Here is an 18,372-nt window from a genome sequence, read left to right on the forward strand (position 1 = left end):
ATGCCGGTGGTACTGATAATGTTATTTCAAGGATGAAAAATAAATGGTAAAGGAAACTTCTTTCTATGTAGACTTTGCCTCAAAAAGGGACATTTGATGCCTAGAAATAAATTAATGTTTAAGCACATTGCACAGATACAACAAATATAGTTAGAAAACTACAAGATGTATGAAACAAGATAGCTACATTTTTTTTTACAAAAACAGATAAAATGTACAAATTTCTGTGTTGTTTCTAACAAGCAAACATATTTTTTCATATAAGTAACACCTTTATTTTATAAGAACAATATCAGTGCCTTGAACTTATAGTTAAGTTTGTTAAATCTCAAAATAAGATCATTGAAAACATACATATTTTCTCAACCATAATAAGCCACAAATAATCAGTAACCCACAGATACTTTTAATTCAATAAATAGATTGCAGGTAATATAAAAACTAAGGCTAACTTGTCCTTTGGATCTTGGCAGTCTTGTTTGATGTTTCATTGAAGGTTAATAGGCTAATTGCCAACTACAGTTTCCATCCTAGGATGGAGTATAAAAGTCAAAGCTATTTACAAGGAGCCGTTGCTATAGCAAACTGTATCCCATTCCTGGAAGAAATCTTAAACTATGGAATAGACTCACAAAGACATTGACAAGTTCTATAACTTACAATCATCCTCGCCTAGTTATATAAATTACATTGTAGCTTAAAGTATTGAAATGCTGTACAGCATTTCCATCAAATAATCAAAAAGAACAGGTAAGTTCTTCTTTACCAAGCTGCCTGGAAGTTGTCGTACTTTATATTGGTTTCCTTCAGTTTTTTGTCATTTTCTTGGATTGGCGGGTGGGTGATCTGTTAGTTCTTTTTGTGTGAGTGGGATGAAGGTTTCTTTTGTGCTACTGTTGCAGTTCTTATTTGCGAGTGACGGGGTCAGGGATTCTTATTGTTGATGTTTTATTTTCTGCAGGGGAGGGGTTAGGGATGTGTTGTTTTTGTCGCCGTCATATTTTTCTGTGATTAAGGGGTCAGGGATTGTATTGTTGATATTTTCCTTCTGCAGGTGAGGGGGTTGGGAATTGTTATAGTTGCTGTTTTTTTTTTCTCTGTGGGGAGAGAGTGGGGGTATCTGAGGCCAACAAGTTTTGTTTCTTTGTCTTTTCATGTGTATTTCACGGCTATCTGGAGAAGACAAATATCAAAGTTGTATTGTACATGCATACTTTGACAATAAAACTAACCTTTCAAACTCTGAATTTTTTTTGAACCTTTGAAATTATGTTGCCAGGTAAAAAGTTTAAACCTCAAGGACAGTTAAAATTGCTGCTCTCATGTCCATGTTAATGGAATGTTATTTTATAGTCCAGACAAAAACGAGCTGTATTAATTAACAAGAACAATAATTTTCTCACAAGTCCCAATTGTTAATCATCTGGTGTAGGACCTCTGCCAGCTGAAAATTTCATGAATATTGTGGGAGCAAAATGAGTTGCCTTTGAAGCTGTTGCCTCTGCCACATTTATAAGGCATGGAGTTTACAGCCACTGCATATTTTCTTTTTGAAAAGCTTTTTGTTCTTTCCTCTGTCGCAAAGAATTCACTGACAGATTTAAAATATTCCAGTAATACCTCATGGCTCCACACAGAGGACCTGCTCTTCAAGAAGCCACAGTGGCCACCATGTTTCGTCAGCAGTAGGAAAAAATGTGGGTTAGTTTCAAAGAGTTCGAATGGCACGGTTGTGTCTGGCTCCCCTCGGCAGGGGTCATCCTCGCTGCAAATACACAGCACTGGCACTGCGACCTCATCTACATCTCGTAAAGGGTCATTCTTCTCCCAGTACGTGTCCCAGCACAAGCTGCTCTTCTTTGTTTGACAGAAGAGCACCTCCTCAAATTCCTTCAACGTCTGAGTGGCAAACAACTTATCCATGTCAACGATCTCTCCTAGCACAGTGGTGTACCTGGAGAGGGCAAGGAAATTCATATTTAGGCTTTTAATACCACTCCACAGTTAATTTAAACTTCACTACTTTGCAGAGTTATGAAATATTCTCAAGTCCACACTAAGATCTGGATATCGTACGCATGACAATTAGAGATAACCTTAAATCAAATGCACAATTCTATCTTATCACCCTGAACGTTAACATTCACAGAGCAAACAATTGAGAAAACTTCAGCCCATTTACTCAACCTCCTTTTCTTGTGTTGGACTTGGTGATATTGACCCACGGGTTCTTCAGACGTTAAGAATAAGGTATAAATCTTGTAATTATACCTGTTTTATTAGATGCTCATAACTATAAAACATAACAGTAACCAACTCATTCTACTGTATGAGAGCACAAAAGCGAAGGCAGGGGGTGGGGGACAAGGAGAAGACAAAGAACAAGGAAGTTGTGGTCATCTTGCACTAAAAACTAGCTCAGTACAGAGATAAAGCACATTCCAATGATAAGAGGTAACCTTTGAAATTGTCAGATTCAGGGGCTGGACACACAGACTGATAAACTGCAATTATTGAAAATTCACTGAACTATCCCATACATATAGGTAATCATATACACTTATAAGTACACTAAAGATAGACTAGAATGTAGAAACCATAGAAAGGTTGTAGAGGAGATTTACAAGGATGTTGCCTGGATTGGGGAGCATGCGTTATGAGAATAGGTTGAGTGAACTCGGCCTTTTTTCCTTGGAGAGACGGAGGATGAGAGGTGACCTGATAGAGGTGTATAAGATGATGAGAGGCATTGATCGTGTGGATAGTCAGAGGCTTTTTCCCAGGGCTAAATGGCTAGCACGAGAGGGCACAGTTTTAAGGTGCTTGGAAGTAGGTACAGAGGAGATGTCAGGGGTAAGTTTTTTTACGCAAAGAGTGGTGAGTGCATGGAATGGGCTGCCAGTGACGGCGGTGGAGGTGGATACGATAGGGTCTTTTAAGAGACTCCTGGACAGGTACATGGAGATCAGAAAAATAGAGGGCTACGGGTAACCCTAGGTAATTTCTAAGGTAAGGATATGTTTGGCACAGCTTTCTGGGCCGAAGGGCCTGTATTGTGCTGTAGGTTTTCTGTGTTTTCTATGTTCTATGTTTCTAGAAGAAAACTAACAGTTTTATACTCTAATCCGGCCTTTCTCAACCTTTTGCCCTGGAAGAAACCTTGAAATAATTTTCAGGTGTAAAAATAATTATATCTACAGCTCACGATACGATAGTGTGACCAGTAAGTTGCAGATATAATAATCCAAAAATAATTGTCAATGCTCTTTTGAGTAGAGAATGATTTTTAGCTTATCTTTCTTGAAGTTAATCTCTTTCTTTCCCTTTCATAAATTTTAAAAACCCATGAGGCAAACATAATCAAATTCTCAATTCTGGAGATTGAACTTGAGATAAGTATACAGATTTCACCTTCAAATGAAATGAGACGATTTTTATCCTTGCTCTTGATGCTTGTTAAACAAGAAAGTTTGCTCACACTTGTAATAAATTGAAAACTGCAGCAAAATGCTCACTGCTTTCCCATGAATGGCAGAATACTCTTCCTTCACAGAAATCCAGAACTTGTCCAGGGCAGTAAATCTCATCCTGAGTGCATGAACAGAGTGCAGCTCACAAAGTTCTTCCTCTTCTCTCAAAGTCACTTCTCAGACTGAGCAGAAGATTCAGAGAAAGGGTTCCTCACCCAGTCATGCACTTGTGTTGAAAGGGAGGAAAAGTACTGTTCAGTTTTGTTCTGCAGTTCCTCTAGGTGGTTTTCAATAAGACTTGAGACTTTCTGATATCCTTCCTCACTCTCAAGCCCAAGCAGTAGTGGAAACATTTCAAGATTTCCTTTTGCAACATGGTTTTTCCAAAGATTCAGTTTCCTTTTACATCCAAGAATTTTGTCATTTGAAGTCAAAACGTTTTCTCCAGGGCCTTGCAGAGACTTGTTCAACTGGTTCAGATGATGAATAATGTCTGATAAGTAGGCTAGTTTCTGCAGCCATTCTTCATCACCAAAGCACTCAGCAAAATCTAGTCTACTATTTTCTCGAACCTACTCCTGCAATTCACTTTTCAGCTCAAACACCCTGTTCAGAACTCTTCCTCTGTTAAGCCACCGGATTTCTGTATGTAGCAAAAGACTGCGTGCTTTTTGTCCAGGTTTTCACACAAGTTTTTAAACATTCTTGTGTGAACTGGTCTTAAAGCTACTAAATAACTTGCTTCCTGGATCTTTTTACTGACTGTGCTTTAATCTGTTTGTTTTGAAATTCCAATAGTCAGTTAAAATAATCAGCATTTTACATGTCATACGGCTGTGATTTATAGTTAAGTGTCTTTTCAATTTTGCTGGAGCCATGGCTACGTTTGTAAGTTGTTTGCCACTGACTAGGCACAATGGAATAGGACAACCTGTTGTGTGTTCTGCGTTATTCTACTGAGCACTGTGAGCATGCTATGTTGAGGCCGCAATGTGTAGTGACACTTCAGGGCTGCCCCCAGCTTATCCTCAGCTGTGTTGGTTGTTAACACGAACGGCAGATTTCACAGCAAGTTTTGATGTATATGTGATTAAATGAAATTAATCTGAATCTGAATCTGCCCTGGTCGAAAAAGAAAAGCCACTTCCAGAACAGAGGAGAAAATTCAAAATCCAAGATTCAAGTTAATTTATCATGGGAAATGTATCATTTGTATTGACAACCAACAGACTACTCCAATATTGAGGAAAGAATATTGATTATGTAGCATTGTCTATCTCACACCAGTTCTCTGTAAAATAAAAAATACTTTGCAAGTCAGGTTACACTCACCTGCTCAGCCAAGTTTTTTGATAAAGGAGCAAAAGCCAATGATAAAGCCAGGGAGGTCCTGTCTCAAACCATTCCTGGCATCTGAAGATGGGTGAGATGCAGGCAGCGCAGGTCACGTAACTGGATGATCCACACTCGCCGAGATAGGAGAGCAACAGCCCAGCCCCTGTGCTCTCACTTACAGTGAACAGCCTGGCGTTTGGATGTTTGTATCGAATGTATCTGACTGCTTCTCTCAGATCAGATGGATCACCAAACTGCTGCAGCTTCAGTGTAGTTAAAAGACATCCATTCTGGCACCTTCTGTTAAATATCACTGGGCGATGACCACATTCCAGGGCTGAGGCACAAAGCTTCAAAGACAAAATAAGAATGAGCACAACTTACAATATAATTTAGTTGAACAACACGTTTCCAAACAGCGTGATGGTGTATGCAGCTGAGCTGTACGTTGCTTCTAATATTACAGGGGGAATGCAGCGCAGCAGTTAGCACAACACTTTACAGTATGGGTTCAATTCCCGCCACGGTCTGTAAGTGGTTAGCACAATGCTTTACAGTACCACGGACCCGGGTTCAATTCCTGCCACGGTCTGTAAGTGGTTAGCACAACGCTTTACAGTACCACGGACCCGGGTTCAATTCCTGCCACGGTCTGTAAGTGGTTAGCACAACGCTTTACAGTACCACGGACCCGGGTTCAATTCCTGCCACGGTCTGTAAGTGGTTAGCACAACGCTTTACAGTACCACGGACCCGGGTTCAATTCCTGCCACGGTCTGTAAGGAGTTTATATGTACTTCCCATGACCATTTGGGTTTCCTCCCACATTCCAAAGACCTACTTCTTGGAGGGTTAATTGGTCATTGTAAATTGTCCCAGGATCGCCAATTGGCGGATCGCTGGGCGGTGTGGATCGAAGGGCCGTATGTCAAGAAATAAATAAATAAACACTGTCAAGAAGTTTATTTTGCTGTTTACACAAGTGTTAGAGACCATTAAGAATCACAGGTTCTTCTTCATTATTCCTCTCTTAGATAATTTCAGCAAGATGGCACTCTTAAAGGGCAGTTGAAATTGCGTTAGAAAAACATTAACAACAAGGTTTGGTTCATCCACTCATGTGTTGCCAGCTTACACATGCTCGTTTTTACTCAGAATTTTTCTATTTCACAATTCCTAAAATTAATCTGTTTCTGAAGGTTTAACAAAGTAACAGCTTTGTAATTGTATTTACTAACATCTTACTTGAAGTGAGTATTCCTATACTTTCCTCACAGTCCACACTTTGTACTCATTACTTCTCTGATTATTCATTCACAAACATGTGCAATGCTACGAAGGACATTATATAATGGCCATCTTTGAACGTCCTTATTAAAATGCTGCATACCTCCTTCTTAATTCTCAAGTGTCCTTCTGGGCAAGTTGGGTCTTGTTTCTCATGCCTACTGAGTTCACTGGAAAATTTATATTAGTGTGCAACATTTGACAAAAGTGAATTAAATGCATGCTGGGGGTATTCCAACAATCGAGAAACTTTGTCAGTCTGGAAACCCCTATGCTAGTTTATTGGAGTTGTAGGTTATATGGCACATTCAAGGTCATAGCTACCGTTTTTAAAATTTAAATAATTGATGTTAGTCTTCCCGCTGACGTGGGGGGATCTGAATCAGATGTCTAGCTCATTAGTGCAGGTCACTAAACTGTTTGTCCATTATCTGTCATTAAATTTTTTCTGCATAACTGTGCTGTATTAAAACGTGCCAGCACTTGACTAGGCTGATGTGGCAAAGCAAGAAGGGAAGAATTTATCCAATCTGCCTAACAATCACATGACATCATGACCGACATCTTGAAATTGTGTTAGAGCAAAGAAAACTATTCTACAATTCGGATTCTTTTGGTATCCTCATCATTTCAATTTATAAGTGTTTTAAGCGATAATTAAATCCCAAGTTACATGGTAATCATTTAAATAGAGAAATGAGAGTATTTTAATTTTTTTCACAAAACACAATTGAATGGCATTTTACAGGTAATAAAAAGAACTAATCTCTCTCACTGTTTCAAGAACCATGCAGCATATTTCTGGAAAAAATTTCTGAGCCTGGCGCTGTTGTGCAGGAGAGAAGGAGGGAGAAGAGAAATGCGGTAGTCGTGGGGATTCCATAGTCAGGGGAACAGACAGGAGATTCTGTGAGCCTGACAGAGATACCCGCATGGCGTGTTGCCTCCCAGGTGCCAGGGCACGGGATGTCTCGGATCGGGTCCTGAATATTCTAAAGGGGGAGGGTGAGCAGCCAGTTGTCTTGGTACATGTGGGTACCAATGACATAGATAGGACAAAGGAGGACGTCCTGAAGAGAGATTTCCAGGAGTTAGGAAGAAAGCTGAGAAGCAGGACCTCCAGGGTAGTAATCTCGGGATTGATACCTGCGCCACGTGCTAGCGAGGGCAAGAATAGTAGGATCAGGCAGATGAATGCACGGCTGAGTGACTGGTGTAGGGGCAGGGCTTCAGATTCTTGGATAATTGGGATCTCTTCTGGGGGAAGTATGACCTGTTCAAAAAGGACAGGTTACACCTGAACCCGAAGGGGACCAATATCCTGGCGGGAAAGTTTAATAGAGCTGTTAGGGAGGGTTTAAAATAATTTGGCAGGGGGATGGGAATCGGAATGATAGAGCGGAGGAAGGGGAAAACAGAAATAAATCTAAGATAGTGAGCAGCAAAGATGTCAGGAAAGACAGGCAGGTGATGGGGCAAATTTGTAGCCATTGGGATGAGTTGCAATGCAATAAAGTTGCAGTGAAATCAAAGCAAAAAGTATCAAATACTGGTCTTAAGGTGTTGTACTTAAATGCACGCAGCATAAAGAATAAGGCGGATGATCTTGTTGTACAGCTACAGATTGGCAGGTATGATATTGTGGCCATCACTGAGACCTGGCTAAAGGATGCATGTCTCTGGGAGCTGAACGTCCAAGGATACATAGTGTATCGGAAGGATAGGAAGGTAAGCCGAGGGGGAGGCGTAGCTTTATTGGTAAGAAATGATATTAAATCATTAGAAAGAGGTGATATAGGATCGGAAGGTGCAGAATCTTTATGGGTTGAGCTAAGAAATAGCAGGGGTAAAAGGACCCTGATGGCAGTTATTTATAGGCCTCCAAACAGCTGCAGGGATGTGGACTACAAATTACAACTAGAAATAGAAAAGGCTTGTCAGAAGGGCAGTGTTATGATAATTGTGGGGGATTTTAACATGCGAGTAGATTGGGAAAATCAGGTCAGCACTGGATCTCAAGAGAGAGAACTTGTAGAATATCTGCGAGATGACTTTTTAGAACAGCTTGTTGTTGAGCCCACTAGGGGATCGGCTGTACAGATTGGGTATTGTGTAATGAACCGGAGGTGATTAGCGAGATTGAGGTGAAGGAACCCTTAGGAGACAATGATCATAACATGATTGAGTTCACTGTGAAATTTGAAAAAGAGAAGCCGAAATCTGATGTGTCGGTATTTCAGTGGAGTAAAGGAAATTACAGTGGCATGAGAGAGGAACTGGCCAAAGTTGACTGGAAAGGGACACTGGTGGGAAAGACAGCAGAGCAGCAGAGGCTGGAGTTTATGCGAGAAATGAGGAATGTGCAAGACAGGTATATTCCAAAAAAGAAGAAATTTTCGAGTGGAAAAAGGATGCAAACATGGTTGACAAGAGAAGTCAAAGCCAAAGTTAAAGCAAAGGAGAGGGCATACAAGGAAGCAAAAATTAGTGGGAAGGCAGAGGATTGGGAAATTTTTAAAACCTTACAAAAGGAAACCAAGAAGGTCATTAAGAGAGAAAAGATTAACTATGAAAGGAAGCTAGCAAATAATATCAAAGAGGATATTAAAAGCTTTTTCAAGTATATAAAGAGCAAAAGACAGGTGAGAGTAGATATAGGACCGATAGAAAATGATGCTGGAGAAATTGTAATGGGAGATAAGGAGATGACAGAGTAACTGAACGAGTATTTTGCATCAGTCTTCACTGAGGAAGACATCAGCAGTATACCGGACACTCAAGGGTGGCAGGGAAGAGAAGTGTGCGCAGTCACAATTACGACAGAGAAAGTACTCAGGAAGTTGAATAGACTAAAGGTAGATAAATCTCCTGGATCAGATGGAATGCACTCTCGTGTTCTGAAGGAAGTAGCTGTGGAGATTACGGAGGCATTAGCGATGATCTTTCAAAAGTCGATAGATTCTGGCATGGTTCCGGAAGACTGGAAGATTGCAAATGTCACTCCGCTATTTAAGAAGGAGGCAAGGAAGCAAAAAGGAAATTATAGACCTGTTAGCTTGACATCGGTGGTTGGGAAATTGTTGGAGTCGATTGTCAAGGATGAGGTTACAGAGTACCTGGAGGCATATGACAAGATAGGCAGAACTCAGCATGGATTCCTTAAAGGAAAATCCTGCCTCACAAACCTATTACAATTTTTTGAGCAAATTACCAGTAGGCTAGACAAGGGAGATGCAGTGATGTTGTATATTTGGATTTTCAGAAGGCCTTTGACAAGGTGCCACACATGAGGCTACTTAACAAGATAACAGCCCATGGAATTACGGGAAAGTTACAGACGTGGATAGAGCATTGGCTGATTGGCAGGAAACAGAGAATGGGAATAAAGGGATCCTATTCTGGTTGGCTGCCGGTTACCAGTGGTGTTCCACAGGGATCAGTGTTGGGGCCGCTTCTTTTTACATTGTACATCAACGATTTGGATTATGGAATAGATAGCTTTGTGGCTAAGTTTGCTGATGATACGAAGATAGGTGGAGGGGCCGGTAATGCTCAGGAAATGGAGAGTCTGCAGAGAGACTTGGATAGATTGGAAGAATGGGCAGAGAAGTGGCAAATGAAGTACAATGTTGGAAAGTGTATGGTTATGCACTTTGGCAGAAAAAATAAACGGGCAGACTATTATTTAAATGGGGAAAGAATTCAAAGTTCTGAGATGCAACGTGACTTGGGAGTCCTCGTACAGGATACCCTTAAAGTTAACCTCCAGGTTGAGTCAGTAGTGAAGAAGGCGAATGCAATGTTGGCATTCATTTCTAGAGGAATAGAGTATAGGAGCAGGGATGTGATGTTGAGGCTCTATAAGGAACTGGTGAGACCTCACTTGGACTACTGTGAGCAGTTTTGGTCTCCTTATTTAAGAAAGGATGTGCTGACGTTGGAGAGGGTTCAGAGAAGAGTCACTAGAATGATTCCGGGAATGAGAGGGTTAACATATGAGGAACCTTTGTCCGCTCTTGGACTGTATTCCTTGGAGTTTAGAAGAATGAGGGGAGACCTCATAGAAACATTTCGAATGTTAAAAGGCATGGACAGAGTGGATGTGGCAAAGTTGTTTCCCATGATGGGGGAGTCTAGTATGAGAGGGCATGACTTAAGGATTGAAGGGCGCCCATTCAGAACAGAAATGCGAAGAAATTTTTTTAGTTAGAGGGTGGTGAATCTATGGAATTTGTTGCCACGGGCAGCAGTGGAGGCCAAGTCATTGGATGTATTTAAGGCAGAGATTGATAGGTATCTGAGTAGCCAGGGCATCAAAGGTTATGGTGAGAAGGCAGGGGAGTGGGACTAAACAGGAGAATGGATCAGCTCATGATAAAATGGCGGAGCAGACTCGATGGGCCGAATGGCCTACTTCTGCTCCTTTGTCTTATGGTCTTATGGTCTAAAATTACAAGTTCACAGCTAAAGTAAGGTAAGATTTTACATAATGAAGCGATACCTTAATTTTAAAATTCTTATCCTTGTTTTCAACCTTTCATAGGCTGATCTCTAACCCTTGTTAGAGCTTAACTGTCAATGGTGAGGACTCCATTTAGTACAAAACAGCAGACTGGCAATTCAATTACTAAAAACACAATGACTAAATTTAAAATAACGTCCGAGTTACTTAGAATGACATCTAAGTTACAATTGAATTAAAAACAAACATATCTACAATTTAAATTAACAGTGGCTGTCCGGTTTAAGTGTTGTAACTAGCATCAAGAATTAACATAGAACATAGAACAGTATAGCACAAGAACAGGTTCTTTGGGCCATGACATTGTGCTGAATCAGCTAAAAATCAAATGAAAAACATCCAAGTACTAATCCCTCCTATCTACACAATGTCCATATCCCTCCATATTCCTTACATCCATGTGCCTATCTAAATGTCTCTTAAGAGCCTCCAATATATTTGCCTCTACCACCACACCATAGTCATAGTCATACTTTATTGATCCCGAGGGAAATTGGTTTTCGTTACAGTTGCACCATAAATAATTAAATAGTAATAAAACCATAAATAATTAAATGGTAATATGTAAATTATGCCAGGAAATAAATCCAGGACCAGCCTATTGGCTCAGGGTGTCTGACCCTCCAAGGGAGGAGTTGTAAAGTTTGATGGCTACAGGCAAGAATGACTTCCTATGACGCTCAGTGTTGCATCTCAGTGGAATGAGTCTCTGGCTGAATGTACTCCTGTGCCCAACCAGTCCATTATGTAGTGGATGGGAGACATTGTCCAAGATGGCATCCTCTTTTCAGACACCACTATCAGAGAGTCCAGTTCCATCCCCACAACATCACTGGCCTTACGAATGAGTTTGTTGATTCTGTTGGTATCTGCGACCCTCAGCCTTCTGCCCCAGCACACAACAGCAAACATGATCGCACTGGCCACCACAGACAGTGCTGTGCAGGCAGTGCATTTCCAGGCATCCACCACTCTCTGAGTCAAAACCTTACCCCTCACATCCCCCTTAAACCTACCACCTCTCACCTTCAACGCATGTCCTCTGGTATTAGCCATTTCAACCCTGCAAAACAGATACTCTCCATCTACTCTGTCTATGCCTCTTATAAGCCTCAATCGGATCTTCTCTCAGCCCCTACCGCTCCAGAGAAAACAACCCAAGGTTATCTCTCGTGATGGCACATGCCCTCCTGGTAAACCATTTCTGCCCCTTCTCCAAAGCCTCAAAGCCTCCTATAGCGGGGTGATCAGAATTAAAACTGAAATTAAAGAAAGCAAAGAGTTTCTAAATCAAGGAGGGCTATCTGCCCATTTAACCCCACATGCCTAGGTATTGCACTTTGAGACTATGGGTGGGTGGGGGGGGGGGTTGCATTTTCAGTTGCATGACAGCCCTGGGATAAAAGTTGGGATATCTGGGTAGAGATGTTTCTATATCTCCTGCCAGATGGTAGGAGCTTGAATAGGAGTTCACTGGGGTTGGCTGAGTCCATCAGGATGTTGTGAACCCACTGTAGACAGTGTGAGTTGTAATGTCTGAGAGTTGTGCCCCAATGATGTTCTGTCCAGCCCTGATCTCTCAAGGAAGTGTTTTCTGGTCAATCTTGCTGCAGTGTACTATACCATCGCGCAGTCAGTATGCTCTCAAAGGCACATCGGCAAAATATCTTAGTAAGCATCTCCAGATATATCGTTTTCCTAAATACGTATCCATGTTCCTTCAGTGCTGGGTTCCTTCTTATTCAGCAATTTAAATTGCTAACTAATGATGACTTTCATTTTTAATTATAGAGTACCTGATGTTTTTTCCTTGAATCTAAGCACTCTATTATCCAAATCCTCCTTTAAGAATTTGCTTTTTTACCCCTTCAGCAAACATGAACTCTTGTAACTGTTTTTGTGACCTCGTGTTTACTTTTGTTTGACAATGTGCCTCTGCTATCATTTACAACGTGGATGCACCACATAAATGCAAGCTTCTGACCTTTGGGCCTCTGAAGCAATTGCAATTATCTCTGTGGAGATAAATTTCACGACATACGCCAGAAATATTGGACATGATCTGATAAAGAGAAATTGTCTGTCGTGAGACACAATTCTGCCACATCTGAATTCTAGGATAATGAACAGATTTATGTATTAGAAACTTTTAACTAAAATGGTGAATGATGCTCAATTAAATCATTAAAGTGGTAAGAGCATTCCACAATATCGTTATGTTTTTGCTCCTGAGCACTAATATAGAGTGGGAAGTTGAACATATACAACACAGAGAGAATAGCATTACCTACTAAATATAATATGATAAATATTAGTAGTTTTGTACAAACTAGCAATAGACGTAAGTTTAAACATTACCAATTCAGTGAAAATTTTTTAAAAAATTATTGTATTTAACTTAGTGATTTTAGTCAGTTAAAATATTTAGTTTACAAAAAATCATAAAGAAGAATCTTCTAGAATGTTGGCTATTGTTTTGATTTTTGGAACAGACTTTTACTATATTGGCTTGGTGTGCAATATAATATGACTATAGTTGAAGAAAAATGCAAAGACGTGTTTCAATATAGTATTTAAGCAGAATGGCACCTTTAAAAACTTCAATAAAATTGTTTCTATTTTGCCACAAACCACTGCTATAGGTATTGTACTGCACCAGGGGCAGCAGAGTAGTGTAGTGGTTAGCGCTCTACAACGCTCTACAGCAGCGGTCCCCAACCACCGGGCCGCGGACCGGTACTGGGCCGCAGAGCATTTGCTACCGGGCCGCGAGGAAACGATATGATTTGGCGATATGAGTCAGCTGCACCTTTCCTCATTCCCTGTCACGCCCACTGTTGAGCTTGAACACACGCGAGGTCATTCACAGCGCGTCATCCATGTGAGCGCGGGAAGAAGATCAACTCCTCGAGCTTGCAAATGACGGCGGGCTGAAAAGTATGTTGGACATAACATCTCTGCCGGCATTCTGGATCAAAGTAAAGGCCAAATATCCTGAGATAACCACGAAAGCACTGAAAACATTGCTTCCATTTCCAACATATCTCTGCAATGAATGCAACGAAAACTAAATTGCGGAATAGACTGGACATAAGGAACCTCCTTCGAGTATCGCTGTCTCCCATCATCCCTCGATAGGACCGTCTTGTTGCAGGAAAACAATCCCAGGGCTCCCACTGATTCTGCGATATTAGTGTGTTGCAATGATTTTATATGTTCATACGGGGAAAATATGTGCCGTGTTTAGTATCCAAACATTACTTAAAATGTTATGATGCTATTGACTGATAAGTGACTTATATAACCATATAACAATTACAGCATGGAAACAGGCGATCTCGGCCCTTCTAGTCCGTGCCGAAAGCTACTCTCACCTAGTCCCACCGACCTGCACTCAGCCCATAACCCTGCATTCCTTTCCTGTCCATATACCTATCCAATATTTCTTTAAATAATATCGAACCTGCCTCCACCACGTCTACTGGAAGTTCTTTCAGCACTTACTTCAAGCTCTCCTGTCCTCCCCTGATGATTGACTTATCACTATATTCATGCGAGGAAAATAAGCGCTGTGTGTTTAATATTAAATTCGTTAGATAAACCCTTTTAGAAACGAAATTGAGTGTATTAGCCCCTTATTACCAATATTCCAGTCGTGATTAACAACCCCCACCCCGCCCCCTGAACAGAATCGCCAAAAAAGATTTACAGAGAATAATATCGGCAGGTACACACATGCACAGGTCACGCATGTGCACTGGTGCCCGCGCAAGGCTTCATGGTCAATGTAGTCTTTCTCGGGATAAACACAACGTATTTTTTGACTGCTACTCTTGTCCATTGGCAACCCTACCACCCCCCACCCGCAGGTCGGCCGGTCCGCAAGAATATTGTCAATATTAAACCGGTCCGCAGCGCAAAAAAGGTTGGGGACCCCTGCTCTACAGTACCAGCTACCAGGGTTCAACTCCACCACTGCCTATAGGGAGTTTGTATGTTCTCCCCATGACCGTGTGGGTTTCCTCCTGGTGCTCCGGTTTCCTCCCACAGTCCAAAGACCTACTGGTTGGTAGGTTAACTGGTCATTGTAAATAGTCCTGTGATTAGACTGGGATTAAATTGGGGGAGTTGCTGGGCGACATGGCTCAAAGGGCTGGAATGCCCTATTCTGCACCATATCTCAATAAATCTGCTTATATTATATTGATCTAACATGAATTTGTCATCGGGTCGCTTCTGTCAATGAGTTTGGTCAGAGTTAAAGGCTACACCTTTACTCCTGAGTGCCTTTTGCACATCTCTCCAATTTACAGGCAAATTCAGTCCTCAATATCCTCCCGAGTGGTTCGCAGCTGATAGAATTCTCTCTAACACAGCGCGCATGGCCTCTCCGGTGATGAATATCTGTAATCTGTCAAGTAGGAGGCCGTGCACAATTCTGATTTGATGGAGGCGGACGTGAGAGCGCGGAGGAACATCTGGTGAAACTTCTGAAACGTCTGTTTCGCTACCGCTGCTACTGTGCGATCCGAAATCTCCAATCCTTGGCTTTGCCTGTTGCTTGGTGGCTGGAGCTGGGGTTGAAGCACTCGGCAGAGATAGTGCTCAATGTCGGAGGGCTGGTCAGAAGCTCGACGTTTTCTGACGGACTCAGAGCCGGCTGTGGTCAGGTGCTTCCAGGGTGCTGCATCGGCAAGTTTGTGGCGCTGGAAGCTCATGGCAGGGAGAGTTTCTCCCTTCTACTGTCTACGTGAGATGTTGGGGCTATCGGGACTTTGAGACTTTTTGTTACCGTGCCCATGGTCTGCTCTTATCAAATTACGGTATTGCTTTGCACTGTTGTAACTATATGTTATATTTATGTGGTTTTTGTCAGTTTTAGTCTTGGTCTGTCTTGTGTTTCTGTGATATCATACTGGAGGAACTTTGTATCATTTTTTAATGCATGCATTTCTAAATGACAATAAATGAGGACTGAGTGTCCTCATAATCTAATCTAATCTAACATATTGATGCTTCTCTCTATTCTTTGTTTATTCTGAACAAACAGCTTCAGTCCTTGATCATTCCATGAAATCAGCTCTCTCCAACTTGGCAGCTGTCTCATAAGCAAATGCTACCACCACCCTTCCTCTCTCCTTCTTTGTATCCTTTGCTGTCTTTCCTGAAAATCTTCCATAATGCAAGATTTAGAACTAAGCCTGTCCTTCTTAAGCTTGCAGGTTCAACAGTGGGAAAACAGCTAATTACAATCTGGATTAATGACCCAGATTGAACTACAAGGTGGTCATTGGATAGGGGATGGCTTGCTAACAGCACTTTCCTGCCTTTCTGCCTCTCCGCCTCTCCATACTGCAAAGGATCAACTTATTTACCATCTACATTTACATGTATTAGGCATTTCCTGTGGTGTTGTGGCATGACATGCTACAGAAAAACAACTTTCAACAATGACGAAGATTAAAGAATTATATATCCATGAAGTTGGAAGTAGAGATACAGAATAAATGTGCAAAATGCGTATGAGCCAGCATGTATTTACAAATTAAACAGCTTTATGAAAAGTGGTTTAAAGTGTTTTAGGGTGCAGTGCATTGACTGAAGTAATAGATAGAGGGGGGCGGGGAGCTAACTAGAATGGTTGATCAGATTAGCTGCCTGGGGGACAAAACTTTCAAGATGGCGTGACGTTTTTTATTCTAATAGCCCTTTAGCACTTTCCAAAAGGGCACTTTCAGCAAAAGCAATTCGATGGGTGTATACTGTCTGCAATGAAGGCAAACATAAAAGAGGCGGACAACAGAAGAGACTCAAAGACGTCTTAAAAGCCAACATGAAGAAATGTAACATCAACAACTGGGAAACCAATGCCAAGGACAGGAAACTCTGGCAAGCCATCATCCGAGAAGGAACAGCAACTTTCGAAGCCAACAGATGTGCAGAATTAGAAGAAAAGAGAGGAAAATGGAAAGAGAGGCAGCAACAACCAAAGCCCGATCTGCCACCTGGAACAACCTGTCCTGAATGCGGAAGAATTTTCAAAGCCAAGATTGGACTCATAGGCCACTTGAGAGCCCATAGGTAGATCAACAGATCGAAGACCATCATCCTCGACCTCGAGGGATAGCCACGACGACGTCTGTCTGCAATGTTTTTTGTTGCCCACTTCTTTGTCCTGGACAACTCCTGCAGAGTTGGTAGACTGTAGCCTATGACCTTTTCAGCCTACCTGACAGTTCGCTCTAGGTTTGGTGTACAATGAGAGGATCCTGCACCAAACCAGATAGTAATGGCTGATGTGAGGACACTCTCTATGTTGGCAGTGTACCATTGCACCCATATGGTTTACCGTCCTAGTAGTTGTTCTACACGCACTGGAGGCGAGCTTCAGCATGTCTGACCTTCTAGTCATCTGTTGGAGCCACTACTAAGAAGATATCAGATCTGTTGTTCAGCAAAGTACTGGATATACTTCATATCTGCCCCATTAGCTTTATGGCTGTCCATGTCTAGTGTACAGAGCAGAGTTCTATACACCAGGGCTGAATGACTTGTGCTGCAGAGATATATTAACTGATATAGGCCTACAGCCTTGTAATTTGGAAGAATGAGAAGTAATCTCACTGAAACGTAACATTTGAGTGACTTTGAGAAGTTCAATACTGAGAGGCTGCTTTCTTTGGGTGCTGTGACAAAACTAGGTTACATGGTCTCAGGATAAAGTGTAAGCCTTAAAAACCACAGAACAGGAGATTCTTTGTGGCTCATAGGATTGAGAATCTTCGTTTTCTTCCCCAGACGGATGTGAATGATTTGTCATTGAGTATAATCAAGATTATTCATGCTAGTATTTTTTAAATTCCCTTGAAGGAACACAAGGCTTGGGTGAGAAAGTGTACTTAAAGGTAGGAATGAACTAAGTTCTTACTGAATGGCACAGCAGGCAGAAAAGTTCACACCTACACGTAGCAAGATCTCAGCAACGTGTGCGCCACACCAAATCCAACTACAGGTATAGAGTCTAGCCACCAACCTTTGGCAATGGCATGACCATGCTATTCATACCCCTGATGTTATGAGCCAGAAACTCAAACTGAACCAGCCCCCATGAATACCAAAGCTACTAGAGTTGCTCATACACAAGTTATACTTCAATGATTAAATCACTCCTCACATCTCAAAGCCTTTCCACACTCTAGAAGCCGGAATGTTCTCCACCTGGAATTGGGCAATTTACAATAAGTATCAAGAAGCTCGACATCATGCACCACAAAACTGGCTGGTATAACCTGACAATATTCATTCCCTCCTCCACCGGCACAAACTGGGTAAAATGTGAATCACCCAAAAATTCCACAGCAGTTACTCGCTTAAGATCCTCCTGCAACGCTTCACAAACTGTCAGCCATTACCACAAAAAATAGCAAGGGTTTTACATATATGCTGATACTGCTCTGAGTTGTACAATTTCATAACTTGTAGATATAAAACTGTTTCTTCATTATGACTGCATCGAGTGTAATCTTGGCCCTACCCATTCAACTGTATTAGGAAAATAAATTCATCTGAAAGACTGCAGCATCTCAAAAAGATAGCTCACCACTGCCTTCTTGTGGGCAATTAGGGAAGAGCAATGAAAGCTCAATGGGCAATGTTGCCAACATCCAGAAAAACAAAGACCCACCTTCTATTTAATTACTGTCTTAAAAAGCACCATGTTACAACATGTCAAATCAAAGAGACTGTACAAAAAGCAGA

The 18,372-nt window shown here is 41.5% G+C and overlaps 1 protein-coding gene across 2 annotated transcripts in view; it reads right to left on the reverse strand.

The window, feature by feature from the left end:
* Positions 1-263: 263 nt before the first annotated feature.
* Positions 264-18,372, reverse strand: part of LOC140187713 (protein ABHD15-like) — a 49,299-nt gene continuing 31,190 nt past the window's right edge. For both annotated transcript variants that reach the window (XM_072243290.1, XM_072243288.1), the window contains 2 exons: positions 4,803-5,155; positions 264-1,954 (listed from right to left, as the gene is read on the reverse strand). In XM_072243290.1, coding sequence (XP_072099391.1) covers positions 1,420-1,954; positions 4,803-5,155 — 888 coding nt within the window. In that variant the 3' untranslated portion in view covers positions 264-1,419. The remainder of the gene's footprint in view (positions 1,955-4,802; positions 5,156-18,372) is intronic.

This window comes from Mobula birostris, chromosome 25 (assembly GCF_030028105.1).
Source record: "Mobula birostris isolate sMobBir1 chromosome 25, sMobBir1.hap1, whole genome shotgun sequence".
Taxonomy (NCBI): Eukaryota; Metazoa; Chordata; class Chondrichthyes; order Myliobatiformes; family Myliobatidae; genus Mobula; species Mobula birostris.